A 19,677-nucleotide genomic window follows, 5' to 3' on the forward strand; every position below is an offset into this window, starting at 1 on the left:
CAGTGAACTCGTTGGTTTTTGTTATGTTCAGTGTGTTTCCATCAATTACTTCATTATTCTTTTAATGGTTGAATCTTCCCACGTTGGCCCTTTCACGTTGCCTCTTACTGATGTTCTTCTGACACAACCAACCAGTCTTCAAAAGCGTCACTGCGAACAGTACTGTTTGGAACAGCCCCAGGGACTTCTGATACCATCTACTGGGGACCCGGAATGACTCATTTCCTCCAGAGGAGTTATTAGAGACCGAACAACTCCTTCAGAACCCAAGAGGATGTCTGAATTGTCAAAGACACATAAAGAAAACACTATTCTAAATCCTAAAACAAGGAAAGATACCTGACAGTCACCTGCCAGATTACTAGCCAATTTCTAGTTTCTTTCCACTGCATTAACTGTTTTTGGCTTATTTATGCTTCAAAGTTAAACCAAAAACAACTATGAGAATATGTGGATATATCAAATATTCTCATGTATCACGTAATTTTCTTAGTATATACCAATGGCACAATAAATACACTACAAATATGCCATAATGAGATAGACAACCTGTAATCCAGGCTTTGAATTACACAACATGTTGCAAACAATACTCAAAAACTGAAATGGCTGAAAATGCAAACTCTCAGAATCAAGCAAGACCATGTACGTACGAAGGTTACTGTCAACCGGCTCCTTGTTGACGACCAGGTCACAAGCAATTTCACTGACTCCGTCACGGACGTGCTTTACCAAGAGAGAATAGTTTCCAAATTCTCCAAATTTGTACTCCAGCCTACAGAGGTTAGGTAAAATGAAGAAACACCGTTAGGTTAGGAAATAAGGAGCTGGATACTGGTGATGCCGTCCAGACAGAGTGAGAGGCGTTTCTGAGTGGAGACCAGGGAAGACACAGAAAGATACTCTGAAAGAAGGGAGAGCTAGAATCCAAACAGGAAAAAAAAAAAAAAGCAGAGAACTGCAGATTTCAGTAAGTCACATCAAAGCGGGTACGAACCTACACACTTCCTTGTCCTCCACGGTGTCATTCAGCTGCAGGATGGACCCGTGCTGGGTGCCCACGGCCACGGCTGCGACGCCCGGCCGCCCGGCCTTCCTGCTCTGCGGGACGGTGGCCAGAACCTGGAGCAGGCACTAGAGATCCAAGCATAAGCCAGGGTTAGGGGTCTGGCAGTCTGCGGTGGTCGGATATCCAACTGAAGGGCCTGAGAAAACTTCTCCTTCATGCTTGTAAACAATTTTTAAATTTCAATAATTAAGGTCAAATTTGTCTATGTAGGTAAGTATTGCTATGGAACTACACAAACCTTTATTCATAGGTCAATTCTTCACATCATTACCAAATAGAGCATCCATTAAATATTGCCTTTTATGGTTTTGCCTATAATTTAACAAATAAACATATGACTCTACCCAACTTGCATATTTATAATGGCATTAATTGATACAGCATATTCTATCACATACTATAGTTAGGAATACTTGGGCTGCTTTCAAAGCTGTTACTATTTTGTATATAAATTATAGTTTTGAAAGATATAATTTAATGATATGACATTTTGATAATATATATTTATAATTTATAAAAATTATCTTGTTCTTAAAGATTTACACATGATCTTCTTACTCCTTTAAATTCTTTCCCTGGGATAAATTTCCAAAAATGAGATTACTGGCTTAAAAAAAAAAATCATCATTTTAATGGTTCTTGTTACACATGGCCAAACAACATTCACATAAAATAAAAAACTGTAACAGATTAATTTCTCAGAGCCTGACCAGGACATCACACCCTTCTTGCTTTTGTTCAGGCGCTAGGAGTTTATAATACCACAGCATTCAGATTACATTTTTAATTATCGGTAGATGTGTTACTGTTTAGTCGCTTCAGTCATGTCCGGTTCTTTGCAACCCCTTGGACTGTAGCCTACCAGGCTCCTCTGTCCACGGGATTTCCCAGGCAAGAACACTGGAGGGGGCTGCCATTTCCTTCTCCAATGCGTGCATGCATGCTAAATCGCTTCAGTCGTGTTTGACTCTGTGCGACCCCATGGACTGCAGCCCACCAGGCTCCTCTGTCCACGGGATTTCCCAGGCAAGAACACTGGAGGGAGCTGCCATTTCCTCCTCCAGGGCATCTCCCGCATGGTCAAGCAGACTCTTTACTGCTGAGCCCCACGGAAGCCCCCATCAGTAGATTAAATAATTCAGTTTTCGTTGGCGTGAACCACGTTAGACACCTAGTTCCCTCAAACATAACCTTAGAAACCGGTCCTCACATACCGCAACATTAAGCGTCTAACTCTCTCAAACACTTCCCCACTCGAATGCCTTCATCCTGCTACATTCTGCTGTCTATAAAGCTTTATACATTCACACTACTCTGGCGTGTTATTTCTTCTGTTGCTTCATGAGCATAAGGATGCATTCTGCACTTTTTTTAAGTTGTAGGGTGTTTCTCCTTGAATCTACCTGGGGTATTCGATAGGTGGGGTCAGATAACTCCAGAAGCCTTTCCCATGGTTTGCGCTGTAGTATGTTCAACTGATGCACAAGTGAGAGTCTACTGGTCACACTCAGTCTGGGCCACTGGCCCTCACTTCTCTCTCAGGCTGCACACACCACTGTGCTCCGCGAGGCACCTCGTTGGGCAGAGCAAGGCTCTGGACCATCTGTTCACTTTCGGGCCATCCTCTGATCCACTTGCCCACTTAAACCCTTTCATATGATTTGGAATTCTTTTTATGCAGCTTCTATAAAGTATCCATTGATGCGATAACAGCAACTGTGTTGACTGTATAAACTAATTCGGGAAGTACCGCCATTTTCCCTATGTTTAATCATCACATCAGTGTGCGATGGCCATCTCCCCATTTAGACTATAATCTTCCCATTAAAGTTTGATTGTTGTCCATATACGCGACTTCTCATAGATCCCTCAAGGATGAAAATATAAGTCATCAGAAATCTCTCAGTATGCCAACTTATTCTACCTGATACGAGTTTAAGAGTTTTATATCTACATTAATTAGAAACACTGACCTGCATTTCTTCTCATGTCTTTGATAGGTTTTAAGATTAACCTAAGAATGAATCAGATATCAAGCCATCGTTTTTTTAATAGTTGTTATATTTAGGGTGGGTTTATATAGATTTAGAATTATTATTTGAAAATGAAGGAAAAAATGATCTATTTTTATGTTGAGAAATTCACTATAATTTTCAAGATTTCTTAATCAGTTGCTGATCTATTTATGTCCTCAATTTCTTTTTTTGGCCACACTGCCCAGCATGTGGAATGTCCCAGACCAGGGATTGAACCCAAGCCCCCTGCACTGGAAGCACGGAGTCTTTACCATTAGATGACCAGGGAAATTGCATGTCCTCAACTTCTTGAATTAACCTTCACATTACATTTTTTAAAGGAACTGATTTTTTTTTTTTACTTTAAATTGATCAGTTTTAACTGTTCATTGAACCATAGTTATTTTAATCTCTGTTGACATATAAATTCTAATTTTATTAATTTCCATTGCTCTTTAAATATATCAGTAATTTATCACTTGTGTGACTTTTAAAAAAATTTTATTGGAGTATAGTTGATTAACACTGTTGAGTTAGTTTCTGCTGTACAGCGAAGTGAATCAGTATATATCCCCTCTCTCTGTTTTTTTAAAGACTCTTTTCCCATATACACCATTACAGAGTATGTGTTACTTTTATTTTTTTTAGAATCACTTGGCTCATTCTTATTCCCATTTCTTTCCCACTTTGTAGTTGCCATAGCTGCTATTATTATTGCTTCCTTTTTTTCTTGTTTGGATGATGACACTGATTTCCAAAACCCTGAGATCCTTACTCACTAGCTTTGCATTTCCCCTTTTCTTCCTGATAAACATAAAGCAGAATTCGGAAAGCAGACTGACTCTGAAACTAGAGCGAGGGGTGTGGATCCCAGGATAGCCACGTGACTGCTGGGGACCCCAGGAGAAAGTCCCTTTCCTGCCCTTAATCTCAGCATCACCGCTTGTAGAATCCTGGAATGCCGTGAGGATTATATGAGCTGTATCATGCATAACACAGAGCAGGCCCTCATTAAACAGAAGCTGCGACTTGTATGAATTGTATTAACATCATCTTTGTTGTTTGAAACATTTAGAAACAAATTTTCATAAGAATTGCTTTGGCCAGGTCAAAGATTTTCCATGAAATATTTACCTTTGTATTCTCTCTTCCATTATATTTTTGTTGTGTAGAGATATGAAATTGCACAAAGTATCATTTCTGCCTGTTGTGTTTATTTAGTCTCTTTTGACAAGACATGACTGATGTTTTGTTAAATACATAAACCTTCTTGTGTGATAAACCTTTTCTTGGTCTTGACCTACCTTCTTACTTATCACAGATGTTCTGTTTCACGTCACTTTACAGAAGGTGTCACATACTGCTCCATCACCTTCCAGCTGATGCCCATACTGCAGACTTTTAAAAACTTGTCTTTTTAAAAAGAGGTGTTTACATTAAACAGGGGATTCCCTGGTGGCTCAGAGGTAAAGAATCCACTTGCAATGAAGAGGATGTGGGTTCGATCCCTGGGTTGGGAAGATCCCCAGGAGAAGGAAATGGCAACCTACTCTAGTATTTTTGCCTGGGAAATCTCATGGACAGAGGAGTCTGGTGGGCTATAGATCATAGGGTTGCAAAGAGTCAGACACGACTTAGCAACTAAACACCACAACTAAACAGATCACTATCCATGAAAATTCCTCCTCTGAAGGTGGTACACTGACGCTCTCAACTTGGAAGTGGACTACTTCATTTCACATGGAAGAATAGCCTTGTCCTGAAAAAGCAATAAGGTTTAGCACAGGGGGAACACCTTCATATAAAATCCTTTATCATCAGAAGGGCCTCAGCGTGGGCCTCCCCCAGCACTCACCACCCCACCGTGAAGCCCAGAGTCTCATCCCTTCCTTCTCTGGTTCAGCAAAAGGGTTATGCAGTAGGCAGAGAAGTCAAATAACACACTGTTAGTTCAGGCTTCATAAGGGCTCAAACTGAACCAACTGCAAAGGCAACTATGCACACCCTGCTGAGACTCCAGCCCTAGCGCATCTCTCCTCTACAGTGTGAAAACCTGTCACACCCTAGGCCCCTGGAGAGTGCTTCTAAGGGCACAGGCCCTGAGAGGCGGCAGAAATGGGCAAGTGGCCCAGATGTGGCTTATGATCTTACTGTGGCATGAAGGAGCCCTTGTCAAATTAAAACAAAAACCCCTAAAACAGGTCTATCGATTTGCTCATCTCACTGGTCTGAAAAAGAAGGGCAAGGAACAGATGTAGCCCACTGCCAGGTGTTCTCCGTGATGGCATTCCTTCTGAACCTTTATCTAGCCTTCCTCACCTGTAAAGCTAACATGTGGGGACTTCCCTGGTGGCTCAGAATCCACCTGCCAATGCAGGGACAGGGGTTTGATCTCTGGTCTGGAAAGACCCCACGTGTCATGGAGCAATTAATCCTATGCACCGACCCTGTGCTCTAGAGCCTGGGAGCTGCCACTACTGAGCCCGCGGATGGGGAGCCTGTGCTCTGAAACAAGAGAAGTCACTGCAACGAGAAGCCTGAGCACCGGAACCACTGAAAGCCTGTGCAAAGCAACAAAAACCCAGCAGAGGCATAAGCAGGTAAATAAAATTATAAAACAACAACAACAAACTAACATGTTTGTTGGCTCATGACAGCACCAAGGTCACATCAGACTAGCCTCAGAAGAAACACAACTGTGAGCACACATGTGGCACCTACATGGTAACAGCGATCAAAATTCCAGTAGATGGTCAGGTTTGTCCCGGGCAGTTCATTATGGATGAGCAGCAAAGCCTGGTCCATCTTCAGCTCCACGTGCTTCTTTTTGTCTAAGTCTGGTAAGAAATAGAAAAAAAAAAAGGAAAAATGAGGCACTTGAAAGATGTGTCAGAAAGTGGCACTGGAGTGAACAGCGGCTTCCCAGGAATGCTTCTCAGATGCTGGGGCTTCCTGTCCCTCGTGCCCCGTTCACACGGACGCACACAAGCACCCAGTCCCCTCCCCTTCCATGCATGTGCCCAAACGAGGGTTCAATCAACACCAGCCACACCTTACATTCGACAGCTGCTAAGGTGTGAGGGGCACCAGTTTGGTATTTCCACGCACCTTCTCTTTGATAATATGACAACCTCGAGAGCTGGGAATTTCCTCTACCCTACAGATGAAGAAATTACGGCTCACAAGGATTGCATCACTACCCATAGCCACAATTTTCCCATGAACTCACTGGAACTTCATACGTGTGATTCCCAAGCCCCAGCTTTCCTGGTCCACACCACTCAGCTCTGAGCCGGGACAGGCAGCTCGTGAGACCTGCAGGACCCCAGTCAGCATCCCTTGGGGATCGGCACGCCCTTCACAGTCTGAGGAGCTCTGCCTGAGGTCACTTTGGTCTGGGGTTCAGGATCAACTGGTTCCCGAGGCAGAGGTGAGGTGGGGAAGGAGAGAGCGGAAGTCTGAAGGACAGAAGAGCTCCCTGGCTTAGAGCTCATCACTTCACCAGACGCTCTTTGGGTTCCATGAGGGCGATGCACTCTCCACCTCACTCTGCCCATTTGCTAGGAAAACAAGGTGACCTGTTACTGGCACGTATATCTGTGAGATGGAAGAGAAACTACCCTCTAGCTTCCACGCGAAAGGAAAAAAGAGATGGGATTTCCCTGGTGGTCCAGTGGCTATGATTCTACACCCCCAGTGCAGGGGGCCTGGGTCCAACCCCTGGTTGTGAGTGAGTGAGTGAAGTCGCTCAGTCATGTCCGACTCTTTGCGACCCCATGGACTGTAACCTATCAGGCTCCCCTGTCCATGGGATTTTCCAGGCAATAGTACTGGAGTGGATTGCCCTTTCCTTCTCCAGCAGATCTTCCCGACCCAGGGATTGAACCCAGGTCTCCCACATTGTAGACAGACGCTTTATCGTCTCAGCCACCAGGGAACCCCTGGTTAGGGAACAAGATTCCATATGCCGCCATTAAAAGTTCGTATGTCGCAACTAAAGATCCTGCATGCTGCAACTAAGACCCAGCAAAGCCAAAAAAATAAATGAAAATATTAAAAAAGAAAAAAAGTTTAATTAACGTCTTATATTGGCATACAGTTGATTGCCAATGTTGAGGAAAATGATTTCATTATACACACATGCATTCTTTTTCAGATTCTTTTCCCATATAGGTTATTATAGAAAAACGAGTAGAGTTCCCTGTGCTATCTTTGTTATCTATTATATCTATATCTCTCTATATATAGTTTGCAATGTTAATCCCAAACTCCTAATTTATGATCCCCCCCCAACCTTTCCCTTTTGGTAACTGTAAGTTTGTTTCTGAAGTTTGTCTGTTTCTGTTTTGTAAATAAGTTCATTTGTATCATTCTATTTTAGATTCCACATATAGTGATGTCATATGATATTTATCTTTCTCTGACTTCTTTCACTTAAGAGGATAATATCTAGTTGCAGCTATGTTGCTGCAAATGACATTATTTCATTCTTCTTTACGGCTGAGTAATATTCCATTGAATATACATACCACATCTTCTTTATCCATTCCTCTCTTGATGGACATCTAGACTGCTTCCATGTCTTGGCTATTGTGAATAGTGCTGCAACAAACATTGGGGTGCATGCATCTTTTTGAATTATGGTTTTCTCTGGGTACCAGTCCATTCTAAAGGAGATTGGTCCTGGGTGTTCTTTGGAAGGAATGATGCTAAAGCTGAAACTCCAGTATTCTGGCCACCTCGCGCAAAGAGTTGACTCACTGGAAAAGACTCTGATGCTGGGAGGGATTGGGGGCAGGAGGAGAAGGGGACGACCGAGGATGAGATGGCTGGATGGCATCACGGACTCAATGGACGTGAGTCTGAGTGAACTCCGGGAGTTGCTGATGGACAGGGAGGCCTGGCGTGCTGCGATTCATGGGGTCGCAAAGTCAGACACGACTGAGCGACTGAACTGAACTGAACTGAACTGGGTATATGCAAAAGAGTGCGGTTGCTAGGTCATATTTTTAGTTTTTTAATGAACCTGCATACTGTTCTCCCCAGTGGCTGCACCAATTTCCACTTCTACCGACTGTGTAGGAGGGTTAAGGGAAACTATTTGATAACACAGCTAGAAAGGTAATAATCTAACCTCTCTTATTCTTGTAATGTGAACACTTAATTCAGGACTCTGCAGTATCTCATCTGGTTAATTTGGAAAATTCTTCACTACAGCCAACATAAATCTCTCATTTTCTAGAGTTTACTCAAATTTACCCTTATTTAGCCCCCTGTGAAGACAAAATACACAGCATGTATCTTTTAATAACCTACTGAAGCTTTTTTCTCCCCCAGGCTAAATAAAGCTTTACCAGTAGCTGTTTGGTGGCCCTCTCAAAAGCAGCCAGTGGGAGCAGTGTTTGGGACGAGGAGTACAACATGGTGGGTTATGCGTGTGGACTCCAAGATGAGCCAACTTGAATTTGAACTCCACCACATCTCAGCATCCTCATCAATAAATTAGGGGTTACAGCGGTGTGTGCTTCAGAGGATTGCTGGAGAGGCTAAAATTGATAACATATGCATAAGTGTTTGGCACAGAACCTCAAAAAAAGTTAGGTGCTCGACAAATGATTATAATGGTCTGGACCACATCCAACCAACGCAGGGGACAACGATGTGGTTAAACATTTTTTATTTTAAAACTGTTTCTTCTTTTTTGTTTAACTTTATTTACAATTTCATTCCACTCCCCATCTCTTCCAGTTATAAGAAATGATGCTGGCGACTTCCCTGGCAGCCCAGTGGTTAAGATTTCACTTGCCAATGCAGTGGGTGCGGGTTTGATCCCTGGTTGAGGGGTTAAGATCCCACATACCTCGTGGCCAAAAGACCAAGACATACCACAGAAGCAATATTGTAAAAAATTCAATAACGACTTCAAACATAGTCCACATTAAAAAGAAAACTTAAAAAAGAGAAATGATGCTATATCCTACATGAAAATGATACTATAGACATCTAAAAATCAACGTTGTCTTTTGACATAGTTCCTTCAGAATGAACTTCCAGGAGTGAAGTTCTTGACCAAAAATAGCCTTTCTAATAGTTTTTGATACGTTTAGCCAAAGTCCTCCCTCAGTTGAGCTGTGACAATTTATAAAGACAGGTGTGGTGCTCATCAGCCCCCAGCTGACACTAACGACGACATGCCTGATGAGATGGGTGAGACCTGGAGAGACCCACCAGTCTGACCGGCACCCAACCTCTGTGCCCCCAGTCTCCTGAGACTTAGCAGAACTCTTCCCTAGCAGCTTAATTTTTGTTCCTTGCTTTTTAACCTGATGTATAGAAAATAGAATTTCTTTATTATTCTGCTTTGAATAAACAATTAGCAAGTTTGAACATGTCTCCAAATCTTGACCATCACTGTTTTCCGTTCCTGTGAACAGTTGGAATGTTTACTTAACCACTTGGCCCCTGTGATAGTAAATCCTTTGTCGTATTTGTCGTAATGTTTTCAACTATTTCTCTTCTTCATTTCCTTTGTTCAGGGTTGAGAGCTCCCATTTGCAAATTAGCTGTTGACAATTTCCTTCGTAATTGTTCTATATAGCATCATCCCTTTGGAGTTGTAATGACTGCTGTTTTTATTCATATTTCTATGAGTTTTCAGTGGTGCGTGGAAGAAGGTTCTTGTTTCATGCTTCAGTTTTCCATGTGAATTTCAGACTTTAAAAGCTCTTAATTATAATCAACATTATTTATTTTATAAAAGGTTGTATGGAAGGTTAATGCTAACTGAACATCAGAATTACTTGAGAAGCTTAAAAAAAAAAAAAAACAAAAAACACCCCAACGCCCTGGCCCCAACCAAGACCAGTTAAATCAGAATCTCTGCCCAACCAGTTCAGTTCAGTCGCTCAGTCGTGTCCGACTCTTTGCATCCCCATGAACCGCAGCACGCTAGGCCTCCCTGCCCAACCAGTATGATTTAATTGTTGTATTTTTAAAACTGAAAGATAGCTGACTTACAATGTATGTTTCAGGTGTATCACAAAGTGATTCAAAATTGTTATAGACTATATTCCATTTAAACTTACTATAAAATACTTGCTGTATTCCTCATGCTATACACTGTATCCCTGTAGCTTGTTTATTTTAGGCATAGCAGTTTGATCTCTTCATTGCCCACCCCCATCTCTACTTTTGCCCCTCCCCCTTCCCTCTCCTCACTGGTAACCACTGGTTTGCTTTCCATATCTGTGAGTCTATTCTGTTTTGTTACATTCAATCATTTTATTTTTAGATTTCACATATAAGTTACACAGTATTTGCCTTTCTCTAACTTTTTTCACTAAGCATAATACCCTCTAGGTCCATCCACATTGTTGCAAATGCCAAAATTTTCATTCTTTTTTATGACTGAGTAGTATTCCATTGTGTGTGTGTGTATACACACACATATATATACACACACACACCCCACATCTTCTTCACTCATTCATCTGCTGATGGACACTTAGGTTGCTTCCATATCCTGGCTATTGTAAATAATTCTGCTATAAACACTGGAGTGCATGTATCTTTTTGAATTAGTGTTTTCATTGTCGTCAGTTATATACCCAGGAGTAGACAGGCTGGATCAATTTTTAATCTTTTGAGGAAGCTCCATACTGTTTTCCATTGTGGCTGTACCAATTTACATTCCCACCAACACTGCGGGGGATTCCCTCCTCTCCACAACCTCATTAACACTTGCTGTCCTCCCCACAACAACAGCAACAAAAACAGCTCGCAAGGAATGCTAATGTGCAGCCAAGGTTGAAGACAACAGCTGAAGACACTGTGAGTGTAAGGCCAGGGGATTCTTATAGCTTTGTACCTTTTTTCCAATATTCAAACATTTTTTAAAAAAGCAATGAGTTTGTGGGATTAGCAGATGCAGACTATTATATACAGAATGGATAAAGCAACAAGGTCTACTGTACAATACAGGGAATCATATTCAATATCCTGCGATAAATCATAAAGGAAAAGAATATGAAAAAGAACATATATATACATGTAACTGAATCACTTTGCTGTACAGCAGAAATTAGCACAGTCAACCACCTATATTTCAATGAAATAATTTTTTAAATAAGTCTGCACCTGAATCACAAACACACACACATACACAAAGGACAAAATTCCTAGGCCATCCAATATGACACCAAAATTGAAACCGATGCTCAGTTTCTAGAAAAAGCTGCCAACTTCCAAACAACTGACCTTAGAAATCCCAGAGCAGCCTCAAGGAGTTTAACACTCAAGAACAATTCCCTCCTCCTCTTCCTGTCCACAAAGTAAGGCAAAGTCGCCTTTCAATAGTGATCACATATCGGGCTTTTAACTGAATTTTCAAATATTTAATTTCTGGTTCTCCCTCTCAGCTCATACGTGTCTGTGCTGAGCATATGTTAAAAGACTTATTCTACTTTTTTTTCCTTTTCAAATGAGTCCTCAATTCATGCAAAGGTGGAGTTCTTTATTCCTATGGTAGGGATCTGCCGGCCAAACCTGGAAGCCTGGCAGCACGGCTCTGTGAAGGTGCTGCGGCGAGGGCCATTTAGAAACCACCGGTTCCCTGCGATAACGATCATTACCAATGGATGCTGAAGTACAACAAATCGAGCGCTGTGCGGAGTCTGCCCCTCACAAGTTGGGAGTGCGCAGATTACATAACGCGCGAGGTCGGCTCCTCAGTTACAACGTAAAGAGCGGGAGTGGACGAGATTGAGGCGGGGCGGGGAGACCGTGTGCCAAACGGAATCCGCTAAGTCGCTTCTTCAAAATCCACGCTGTCTCCGCCCGACAGCATCTTGACGAGGGAGGAGGTGGAAAGTTGAACCACACCCGCCGGCCTCAAACCCCGTGTGATCGGATTCAGAGGGGCTGGGAGCGGCGGGGAGAGGCAGGTGACTCCCGACCCCTCCAGCCCGGACCAACACCCCCTTGGAAGGGGCCTGGACTGAGATCCTCGAAGGCCCCGAGTCCTCGTCCATGGGGTCTGGGGGAACGCTCTGGAATTTGCCTCCTCCCCGCCTTTCCCTGGCGAGCTCGGAGACCTGGACAGCCGCGGAAACGCTCGCGGGCGCGAGGATCAGTTGCCCGGTCCTCTCGACCAGACAGCAGCACCGCCCGCCACCAGACCGGTTTCGGGCCGCAGACCCGGCCCGTCACCATGGAAACGGAACCGCCCGGCTGGCCGGGGAGGCTCCTCGTTGTCCGACCGCCGCGCTGCCGCTGCGCCCCCGGCCGCGGTGACACAACCCCGTGGCCCCGGCCTCTGAGTCCGCCGCGCTCAGGGCTGCGGCTCCGGCCGGTGTCCCGCAGCCCATCCATGCGGCAGACGGATGGGCGCGCCGGCCCCCCGGCAGAAGGCTCTCCACGAGGCCCCGGGAACCCCGCTTCCCCGCCTGCGTCCTCCCGCTGAGCGGCGGGCGCAGGATGCGGAGCGGCCTCCGCGCGCGAGCCCCGGCCCCGCCACGGGCGGCGCGGCGGAAACGACGCGAGAGTTCCGGGCGCCGCGCCTCCCGGGCGGGCCCCGCGCCGCCCCGCGGGCCGGGTCAGAAGGCGCACTCACCTGGCGTCGACGAGCCGCCGGGGGCCAGCAGCGCGGCGCTCAGCACCGACGCGGCCAGCAGCAGCGCCGCCAGCGCTCGGCCCGCACTCCCCGCGCCGGCCATGCTGCCCGCCGCGCCCGCGCCGCCGCCGCCGCGCCCGCCGCCGCCGCGCTCCCGGGGCTCGGGCCGCTCCACCGCGCGCGGCCGCGCGCCCGTCATCGCCCGGCTGCGAACCGAGTCGCCGCGCGAGCCACCGCGGGCGTAGGGCGAGGGCGGAGCGAGTGCGGAGGGGCGGGGGGCGGGGTCAGTGCGAGATGTGGGCCGGGCGTGGGCGGGACCGGCCTTCCGGGGGATGGGGACGTTCTGAGAGCCCAGAGCCCTCCAGCAGTGCAGGGCTTTTTGTCCCGGGACGAGCGGAGAGACGCGTCCGGAAGAGTGGGCACTGCAGGCCCCGAGCCGGTGCTCCGCGGTCCCTCCCCACCTTCTGAACCACATTCTGAATTCTTCGTCCACTGTTCCGAGTCCCAGCCCCCGTTTGCCTCCAAACCCCCGTTTGGAGGCGTTTGCTCCAGAGGCAGAAAGGCTGGTTCCAGTCCATCATGCGCGCAGACATGATGACCCCGTGGTTACACTCAGCTTTGCGCTGGGAGAAACTACCGTAACTGTCATATGTAGGAGGGGCAGGTCCGGTCCCGCTTGAGGCGGAGTGGCTTCAAATTGCAAAAACCTGTCAGCGATCTAATGTCCACGGAAGAAAATGGATAAATTGTGGTGTAATGTATGTATACAGCAGTTGAAATTATCTAGAACTACCTGTATCCAGACGGACGAACCTCAAAAATAAGTCTGAGGAGAAAATGCAAGCTGCAGAAATCTCTCTGTAATAACACGTAAAGCCAAGCAAAATAATGTGTTGTTTAAGCTTATGTGCATGCCTAATAAATGTATGAAGATACATATGGTAAGTTAAACGCTGAATTTAAGCTGAGGTTGGGAACAGGGAGGGGTACAGTGTTGGGAGGGGTACAGCTTCACAGTGGGCTTCAGCCAGCAGTTATTGCTTAGGTACAGTGATAGGCTTATGAGTTCTATTTATTTTTTATCCTTTTCTGTATATTGAACTACTTGATAATTTTGTAAAGCTACAATACGGTGTGATGAGTCTATGTTCATAGAAGGACGAGATGCTAAGGCAGCATTTGATGGAGGCACCTAAGCTAGTCTGGGAAGGCTCCCAGGAGAACTGACATTTAAACGGAGTCCTGAGTGATGTGAGCCATAGGAAGGGAGGAGGGCATTCCTAACGGCAGGTACAAAGGCTCCGAGAAAGCATGGCTCAGTGCAGGAACTGGAAGAGACTCACTGTGACGGAAGCAGAATTCTGTGGGGGTGAGGAGACAGGAGGTGAGCCTGACAATATAGTTGAGTTTGGCTTCTTAAGGACAATACCAAGCTGTTTTAGGGTGGAGAATAACTTTCAGGAAGGTCAGTCACATGGCTTTTCTCTGAGAAAACAAGCCTCTATGCTGCAAGGTCAGGAAGTTCAGTGACGCCTTTTTTCCTCCCTGCCCTGCCCCACAGCTCAAAATCCCGGGAGTCAGTGGATGCTGGTGTCTTAAGTGGCATAACAAGACCATTGCCAACTTGCCGTCCAACAGCCTCTCTGGTCCCACACAACCAGACGGGCCACAGTGCCCACTGGGTGGATGTGCCTTCCCTGCTTCCTCTTCCAGGACTCTCTCAGCTCCGTCAGAATCCTGTGTGCCCCAGGGAAGCTGGAATTCCTGTCTCAGGGCTGGGCATGGCTGGTCCCTCTACATGGAACGGTCCTTCCCTGACTTCATTCTGTTCTCAGCTCACTTGGTATCCTCTTCAAGGAGGCCCTTCCCAACAGCCCTATCTAAAACTGTAACATTCTTTGTCTCTGTATCCTCCTCCATCTGCCTTGTTTTCTTCTTCCTACTTGTCTCTACCTGACATTATGTATTTATCTGCTTCCATGGCATTAGAAGGTGAACTCCATGAACCAGAGAGTTTGTCCTGAGGGCAAAAACCGTCTCTGTTAGGGCTTTATGCACAATAAACAGCCCCCTAATCTTGCAGCTTCCTCTTCACACATCGCAGCCTCGTCACGGCAAAGGGGCTTGCATAACTCAGTGAAGCCATAAGCCCCGCTGCCCAGGGCCCCACAATGGATGGATCAGAGTTCTGACAAAACGTGGTTCACCAGAGAAGGAAATGGTAACCCACTCCTGTATTCTTGCCCGGGAAAGCCTATGGACAGTATGAGAAGGCAAAAGTACACGACACTGGAAGATGAGCCCCCCAGGCTGGAAGGTGTCCAGTATGCTGCTGGGGAAGAACGGAGCGCACTTATTAATAATTGTAAGAAAGAATGAAGTGGCTGGGCCAAAGTGGGAATGGTGCTTAGCTGTGGATGTTTGGTGGTGAAAGTTCAGTCTGATGCTATAAACAATATTGCATAGGAAGCTGGAATGTTAGGTCCATGAATCAAGGTAAATTGGATGTGGTCAAGCAGGAGATGGCAAAACTGAATATCGACATCTTAGGAATCAATAAACTAAAACGGATAGGAATGGGCAAATTTAATTCAGATGACCTTTGTATCTACTAAGGTGGACAAGAATCCCTTAGAAGAAATGGAGTAGCCCTCACAGTCAACAAGAAAGTCTGAAATGTAGTACTTGGGTGCAGTCTCAAAAATGACAGAATGATCTCCGTTCATTTCCAAAGCAAACCATTCAACATCACAGTCTATGTCCTAACCACTGATGCTGAAAAAGCGTAAGTTGACCCATTCTATGAAGACCTGCAACACCTTAGAACTAACACCAAAAAAAGACGTCCTTTTCATTATAGCGGATTGGAATGCAAAAGTAGGGAGTCAAGAGACACCTGGAGTAACAGGCAACTTTGGCCTTGGAGGACAATGAAGCAAGGCAACAGCTAACAGTTAAGAGAACATGCTGGTTATAGTCAACACCATTTCCAACAACCTAAGAGATGACCTTACACATGGACATCACCAGACCCTGAAATCAGATTATGTTCTTTCACAGCTGAGACAAGACGGCAGATCTGATTGTGACTCAGATCACAAGCTTATTGCAAAACACAGGCATAATTGAAGGGAGCAGGGAAAACCACTAAGCCATACGGGTATGACCTAAGTCAATTCCCTTATATACAATGGAAGTGATGAATAGATTCAAGGGATCGGATCTGGTAGACAGAGTGTCTGAAGAACTCTAGACTGAGGTTCTTAACACTGTGGAAGAGGCAGTGACCAAAACCATCCCAAAGAAAAAGCCATTCAAGAAAGCAAAGCGGTTGTCTGAGGAGGCTTTAGAAATAGCTGAGGAAAGAATAGACAAAAGGGAGAAAGAGAAAGATATATCCAACTGAATGCAGAGTGCCAGAGAATAGTGAGGAGAGATAAGAAGGCCTTCTTAAACGAACAATGCAAAGAAATAGAGGAAAATAATAGAGCGGGGAAGACTAGAGGTCTTTTCAAGAAAACAGGAGATATCAAGGGAATATTACATGCAAGGCCACGATAAAGGACTGGAACGATAAAGACCTAACAGAAGCAGAGGAGATTAAGAAGAGGTGGCAAAAATACACAGAAGAACTATATCAAAAAAGTCTTAATGACCCAGATAACCATGATGAAAAATCACTCTCCTAGAGCTGGACAGCATGGAAGTGTGAAGTCAAGTGGGCCTTAGGAAGCATTACTACAAACAAAGCTAGTGGAGGTGACAGAATTCCAGCCAAGCTATTTAAAATCCTAAAAGATGATCCTGTTAAAGTGCTGCACTCAGTATGTCAGCAAATTTGGAAAACTCAGCAGGGGCCACAGGACTAGAAAAGGTCAGTTTTCATTCCAATGCCAAAGAATATTCAAGCTACCACACAATTGTGCTCATTTCACATGCTAGTAAGATAATGTTTAAAATCCTTCAAGCTCAACTTCAATAGTACATGAACCGAGAACGTCCAGACGTACAAGCTAGATTTAGAAAAGGCAAAGGAACCAGAGATCAAGCTGCCAACATCTGCTGGACCATAGAAAACTCAAGAGAATTCCAGAAAAACATCTATCTCTGTTTCATTGACTATGCTATAACCTTTGACCATGTGGATCACAACAATCTGTGGGAAATTCTTAAAGAGCTGAGAATACCAGACCCACCTTACTTGCCTCCTGAGAAACCTATATGCAGGTCAGGAAGCAACAGTTAAAACTGGAACAACAAACTGGTTCAAAATTGGGAAAGGAGTACATCAAGGCTGTATATTGTCACCCCACTTGTTTAACATATGCAGACTACATCATGCAAAATGCCAGGCTAGATGAACCACAAGCTGGAATCAAGATTGCCGGGAGAAATATCGGTAACCTCAGATGTGCAGATGACACCACTCTAATGTCAGAAAGTGAAGAGAAACTAAACAGCCTCTTGATAATTGTGAAAGAGGAGAGTGAAAAAGCTGGCTTAAAACTCAGTGTTCAAAACTAAAATCATGGCATCTGGTCCCATTCAGTTCAGTTCAGTCGCTCAGTTGTGTCTGACTCTTTGCGACCCTATGAATCACAGCACGCCAGGCCTCCCTGTCCATCACAAACTCCTGGAGTTCACTCACTCATGTCCATCAAGTCGGTGATGCCATCCAGCCATCTCATCCTCTGTCATCCCCTTCTCCTCCTGCCCCTAATCCCTCCCAGCATCAGCGTCATTTCCTGATGGCCAAAGTATTGGAGTTTCAGCTTCAGCATCAGTCCTTCCAATGAAGATCTCCTTTAGGATGGACTGGTTGGATCTCCTTGCAGTCCAAGGGACTCTCAAGAGTCTTCTCAACACCACAGTTCAAAGGCATCAATTCTTCGGCGCTCAGCTTTCTTCACAGTCCAACTCTCACATCCATACATGACCACTGGAAAAACCATAGCCTTGACTAGACGGACCTTTGTTGGCAAAGTAATGTCTCTGCTTTTCAACATGCTATCTAGGTTGGTCATAATTTTCCTTCCAAGGAATAAGCGTCTTCATTTCATGGCTGCAATCACCATCTGCAGTGATTTTGGAGCCCTAAAAAATAAAGTCTGACACTGTTTCCACTGTTTCCCCATCTATTTCCCATGAAGTGATGGGACTGGATGCCATGATCTTTGTTTTCTGAATGTTGAGCTTTAAGCCAACTTTTTCTCTCTCCTCTTTCACTTGAGGCTTTTTAGTTCCTCTCCACTTTCTGCCATAAGGGTGGTGTCCTCGGCATATCTGAGGTTACTGGTATTTCTCCCAGCAAACTTGATTCCAGCTTGTGCTTCTTCCAGCCCAGCGTTTCTCATGATGTACTCTGCATATAAATTAAATAAGCAGGGTGACAATATACAGCCTTGATGTACTCCTTTCCCTATTGGAACCAGTCTGTTGTTCCATGTCCAGTTCTAACTGTTGCTTCCTGACCTGCATATAGGTTTCTCAAGAAGCAGGTCAGGTGGTCTGGTATTCCCATCTCTCTGAGAATTTTCCACAGTTTATTGTGATCCACACAGTCAAAGGCTTTGGCATAGTCAATAAAGCAGAAATAGATGTTCTTCTGGAACTCTCTTGGTTTTTCAATGATCCAGCGGATGTTGGCAATCTGATCTCTGGTCCCATTACTTCATAGCAAAGAGATGGGGAAAAAAATGGAAAAGCAACAGACTTTACCTTCTTGGGCTCCAAAGTCACTGTGGACAGTGGCTGCAGCCATGAAATGAAAAGATGCTTGTTCCTTGGAAGAAAGGCTGACAAAACTAGACAGCATATTAAAAAGCAGAGACATCACCTTGCCGACAAAAGGTGCATATAGTCAAAGCTGTGGTTTTTCCAGTAGTCACGTATGGATGTGAGAGCTGGACCATAAAGGAGGCTGAGTGCCGAAGAACTGACGCTTCTGAACTGCAGTGCTGGAGAACTCCTGAGAGTCCCATGGACAGCAAGGAGATCAAACCAGTCAATCCTAAAGGAAATCAACCCTGAATATTCTTTGGAAGGACTGATGCTGAAGCTCAAATACTCTGGCCACCTGATGCAAAGAGCTAACTCACTGGAAAAGACCCTGATGCCGGGAAAAGACTGATGGCAGGAGAAGAGGGCAACAGAGGATGAGATGGTTGGATGGCATCACTGACCCAATGGACATGAGTTTGAGCAAACTCTGGGAGTTGGTGCTGGACAGGGAAGCCTGGCGTGCTGCAGTTCATGGGGTTGCAAGGAGTCAGACCTGACTGCGTGCCTGAACAACTAAGCTCTGGTACAGTGTGTTTTCATTTTTGTCTCAAGGGACTTAGGATTTTCCTTTTGATTTCTTCTGTGACTCACTGTTTGTTCAGGTGTGTGTTATTTAATTTCCACACATTTGTGAATTTTCTTTATTGTCTTTATTTTCATTGGTTTCTGTTTTCACTCTTCTGTTACTCATTTCTATTGTAGTTTCAAACCACTGTGGTAAGAAAATGAGATGAGATGCTTGATGTTATTTCAATCTTCTCAAAACTGTTAATACTTGTTTTGTGACTTAACAGCATAATCTGTCCTGGAGAAAGTTTCATGTGTGCTTGAGGAAAATGTGTATTCTGCTGCTGTTCGGCAGAATTTTCTTTGTATGTCTGTTAGGTCCACTTAGTCCAAGATATAGTTAAAAATCCAAGGCTTCCTTCTTGATTTTGTCTGGATAATCTGTCCATTGTTGAAAGTGGGGTATTTTCACAATAACTATTATTGTATTGTTGTCTATTTCTCCCATCAGGTCTATATGCATGTTGGGGCGCATACAGACTTATGATTTTTACACCCTCTTGATGAGCTGACCGCTTTATCATCATATACTGAATTCTGTCTCATTGCACTTTCTGACTTAAAGCCTGTTTTGTCTAATAGAAGTAGAGCTACCCCTGCTCTCCTTTGGCTTCCATGTGCATGGAATATCTTTT

At 44.9% G+C, this 19,677-nt stretch overlaps 1 protein-coding gene across 2 annotated transcripts in view; it reads right to left on the reverse strand.

Annotated features, from left to right (window-relative positions):
* The window catches only part of HGSNAT (heparan-alpha-glucosaminide N-acetyltransferase), a 32,207-nt gene extending 19,446 nt beyond the window's left edge, over positions 1-12,761 (reverse strand). Inside the window, exons 1-4 of one of the 2 annotated variants that reach the window (XM_068970461.1) lie at positions 12,695-12,761; positions 5,806-5,921; positions 998-1,134; positions 654-775 (exon numbers count right to left, since the gene is read on the reverse strand). In XM_068970461.1, coding sequence (XP_068826562.1) covers positions 654-775; positions 998-1,134; positions 5,806-5,889 — 343 coding nt within the window. In that variant the 5' untranslated portion in view covers positions 5,890-5,921; positions 12,695-12,761. Of the gene's footprint in view, positions 1-653; positions 776-997; positions 1,135-5,805; positions 5,922-11,714; positions 11,781-12,694 lie in introns of those variants that run through there. The other variant, XM_068970462.1, reaches the window with a different exon arrangement.
* Positions 12,762-19,677: the final 6,916 nt, after the last annotated feature.

This window comes from Capricornis sumatraensis, chromosome 4, assembly GCF_032405125.1.
Source record: "Capricornis sumatraensis isolate serow.1 chromosome 4, serow.2, whole genome shotgun sequence".
Taxonomy (NCBI): Eukaryota; Metazoa; Chordata; class Mammalia; order Artiodactyla; family Bovidae; genus Capricornis; species Capricornis sumatraensis.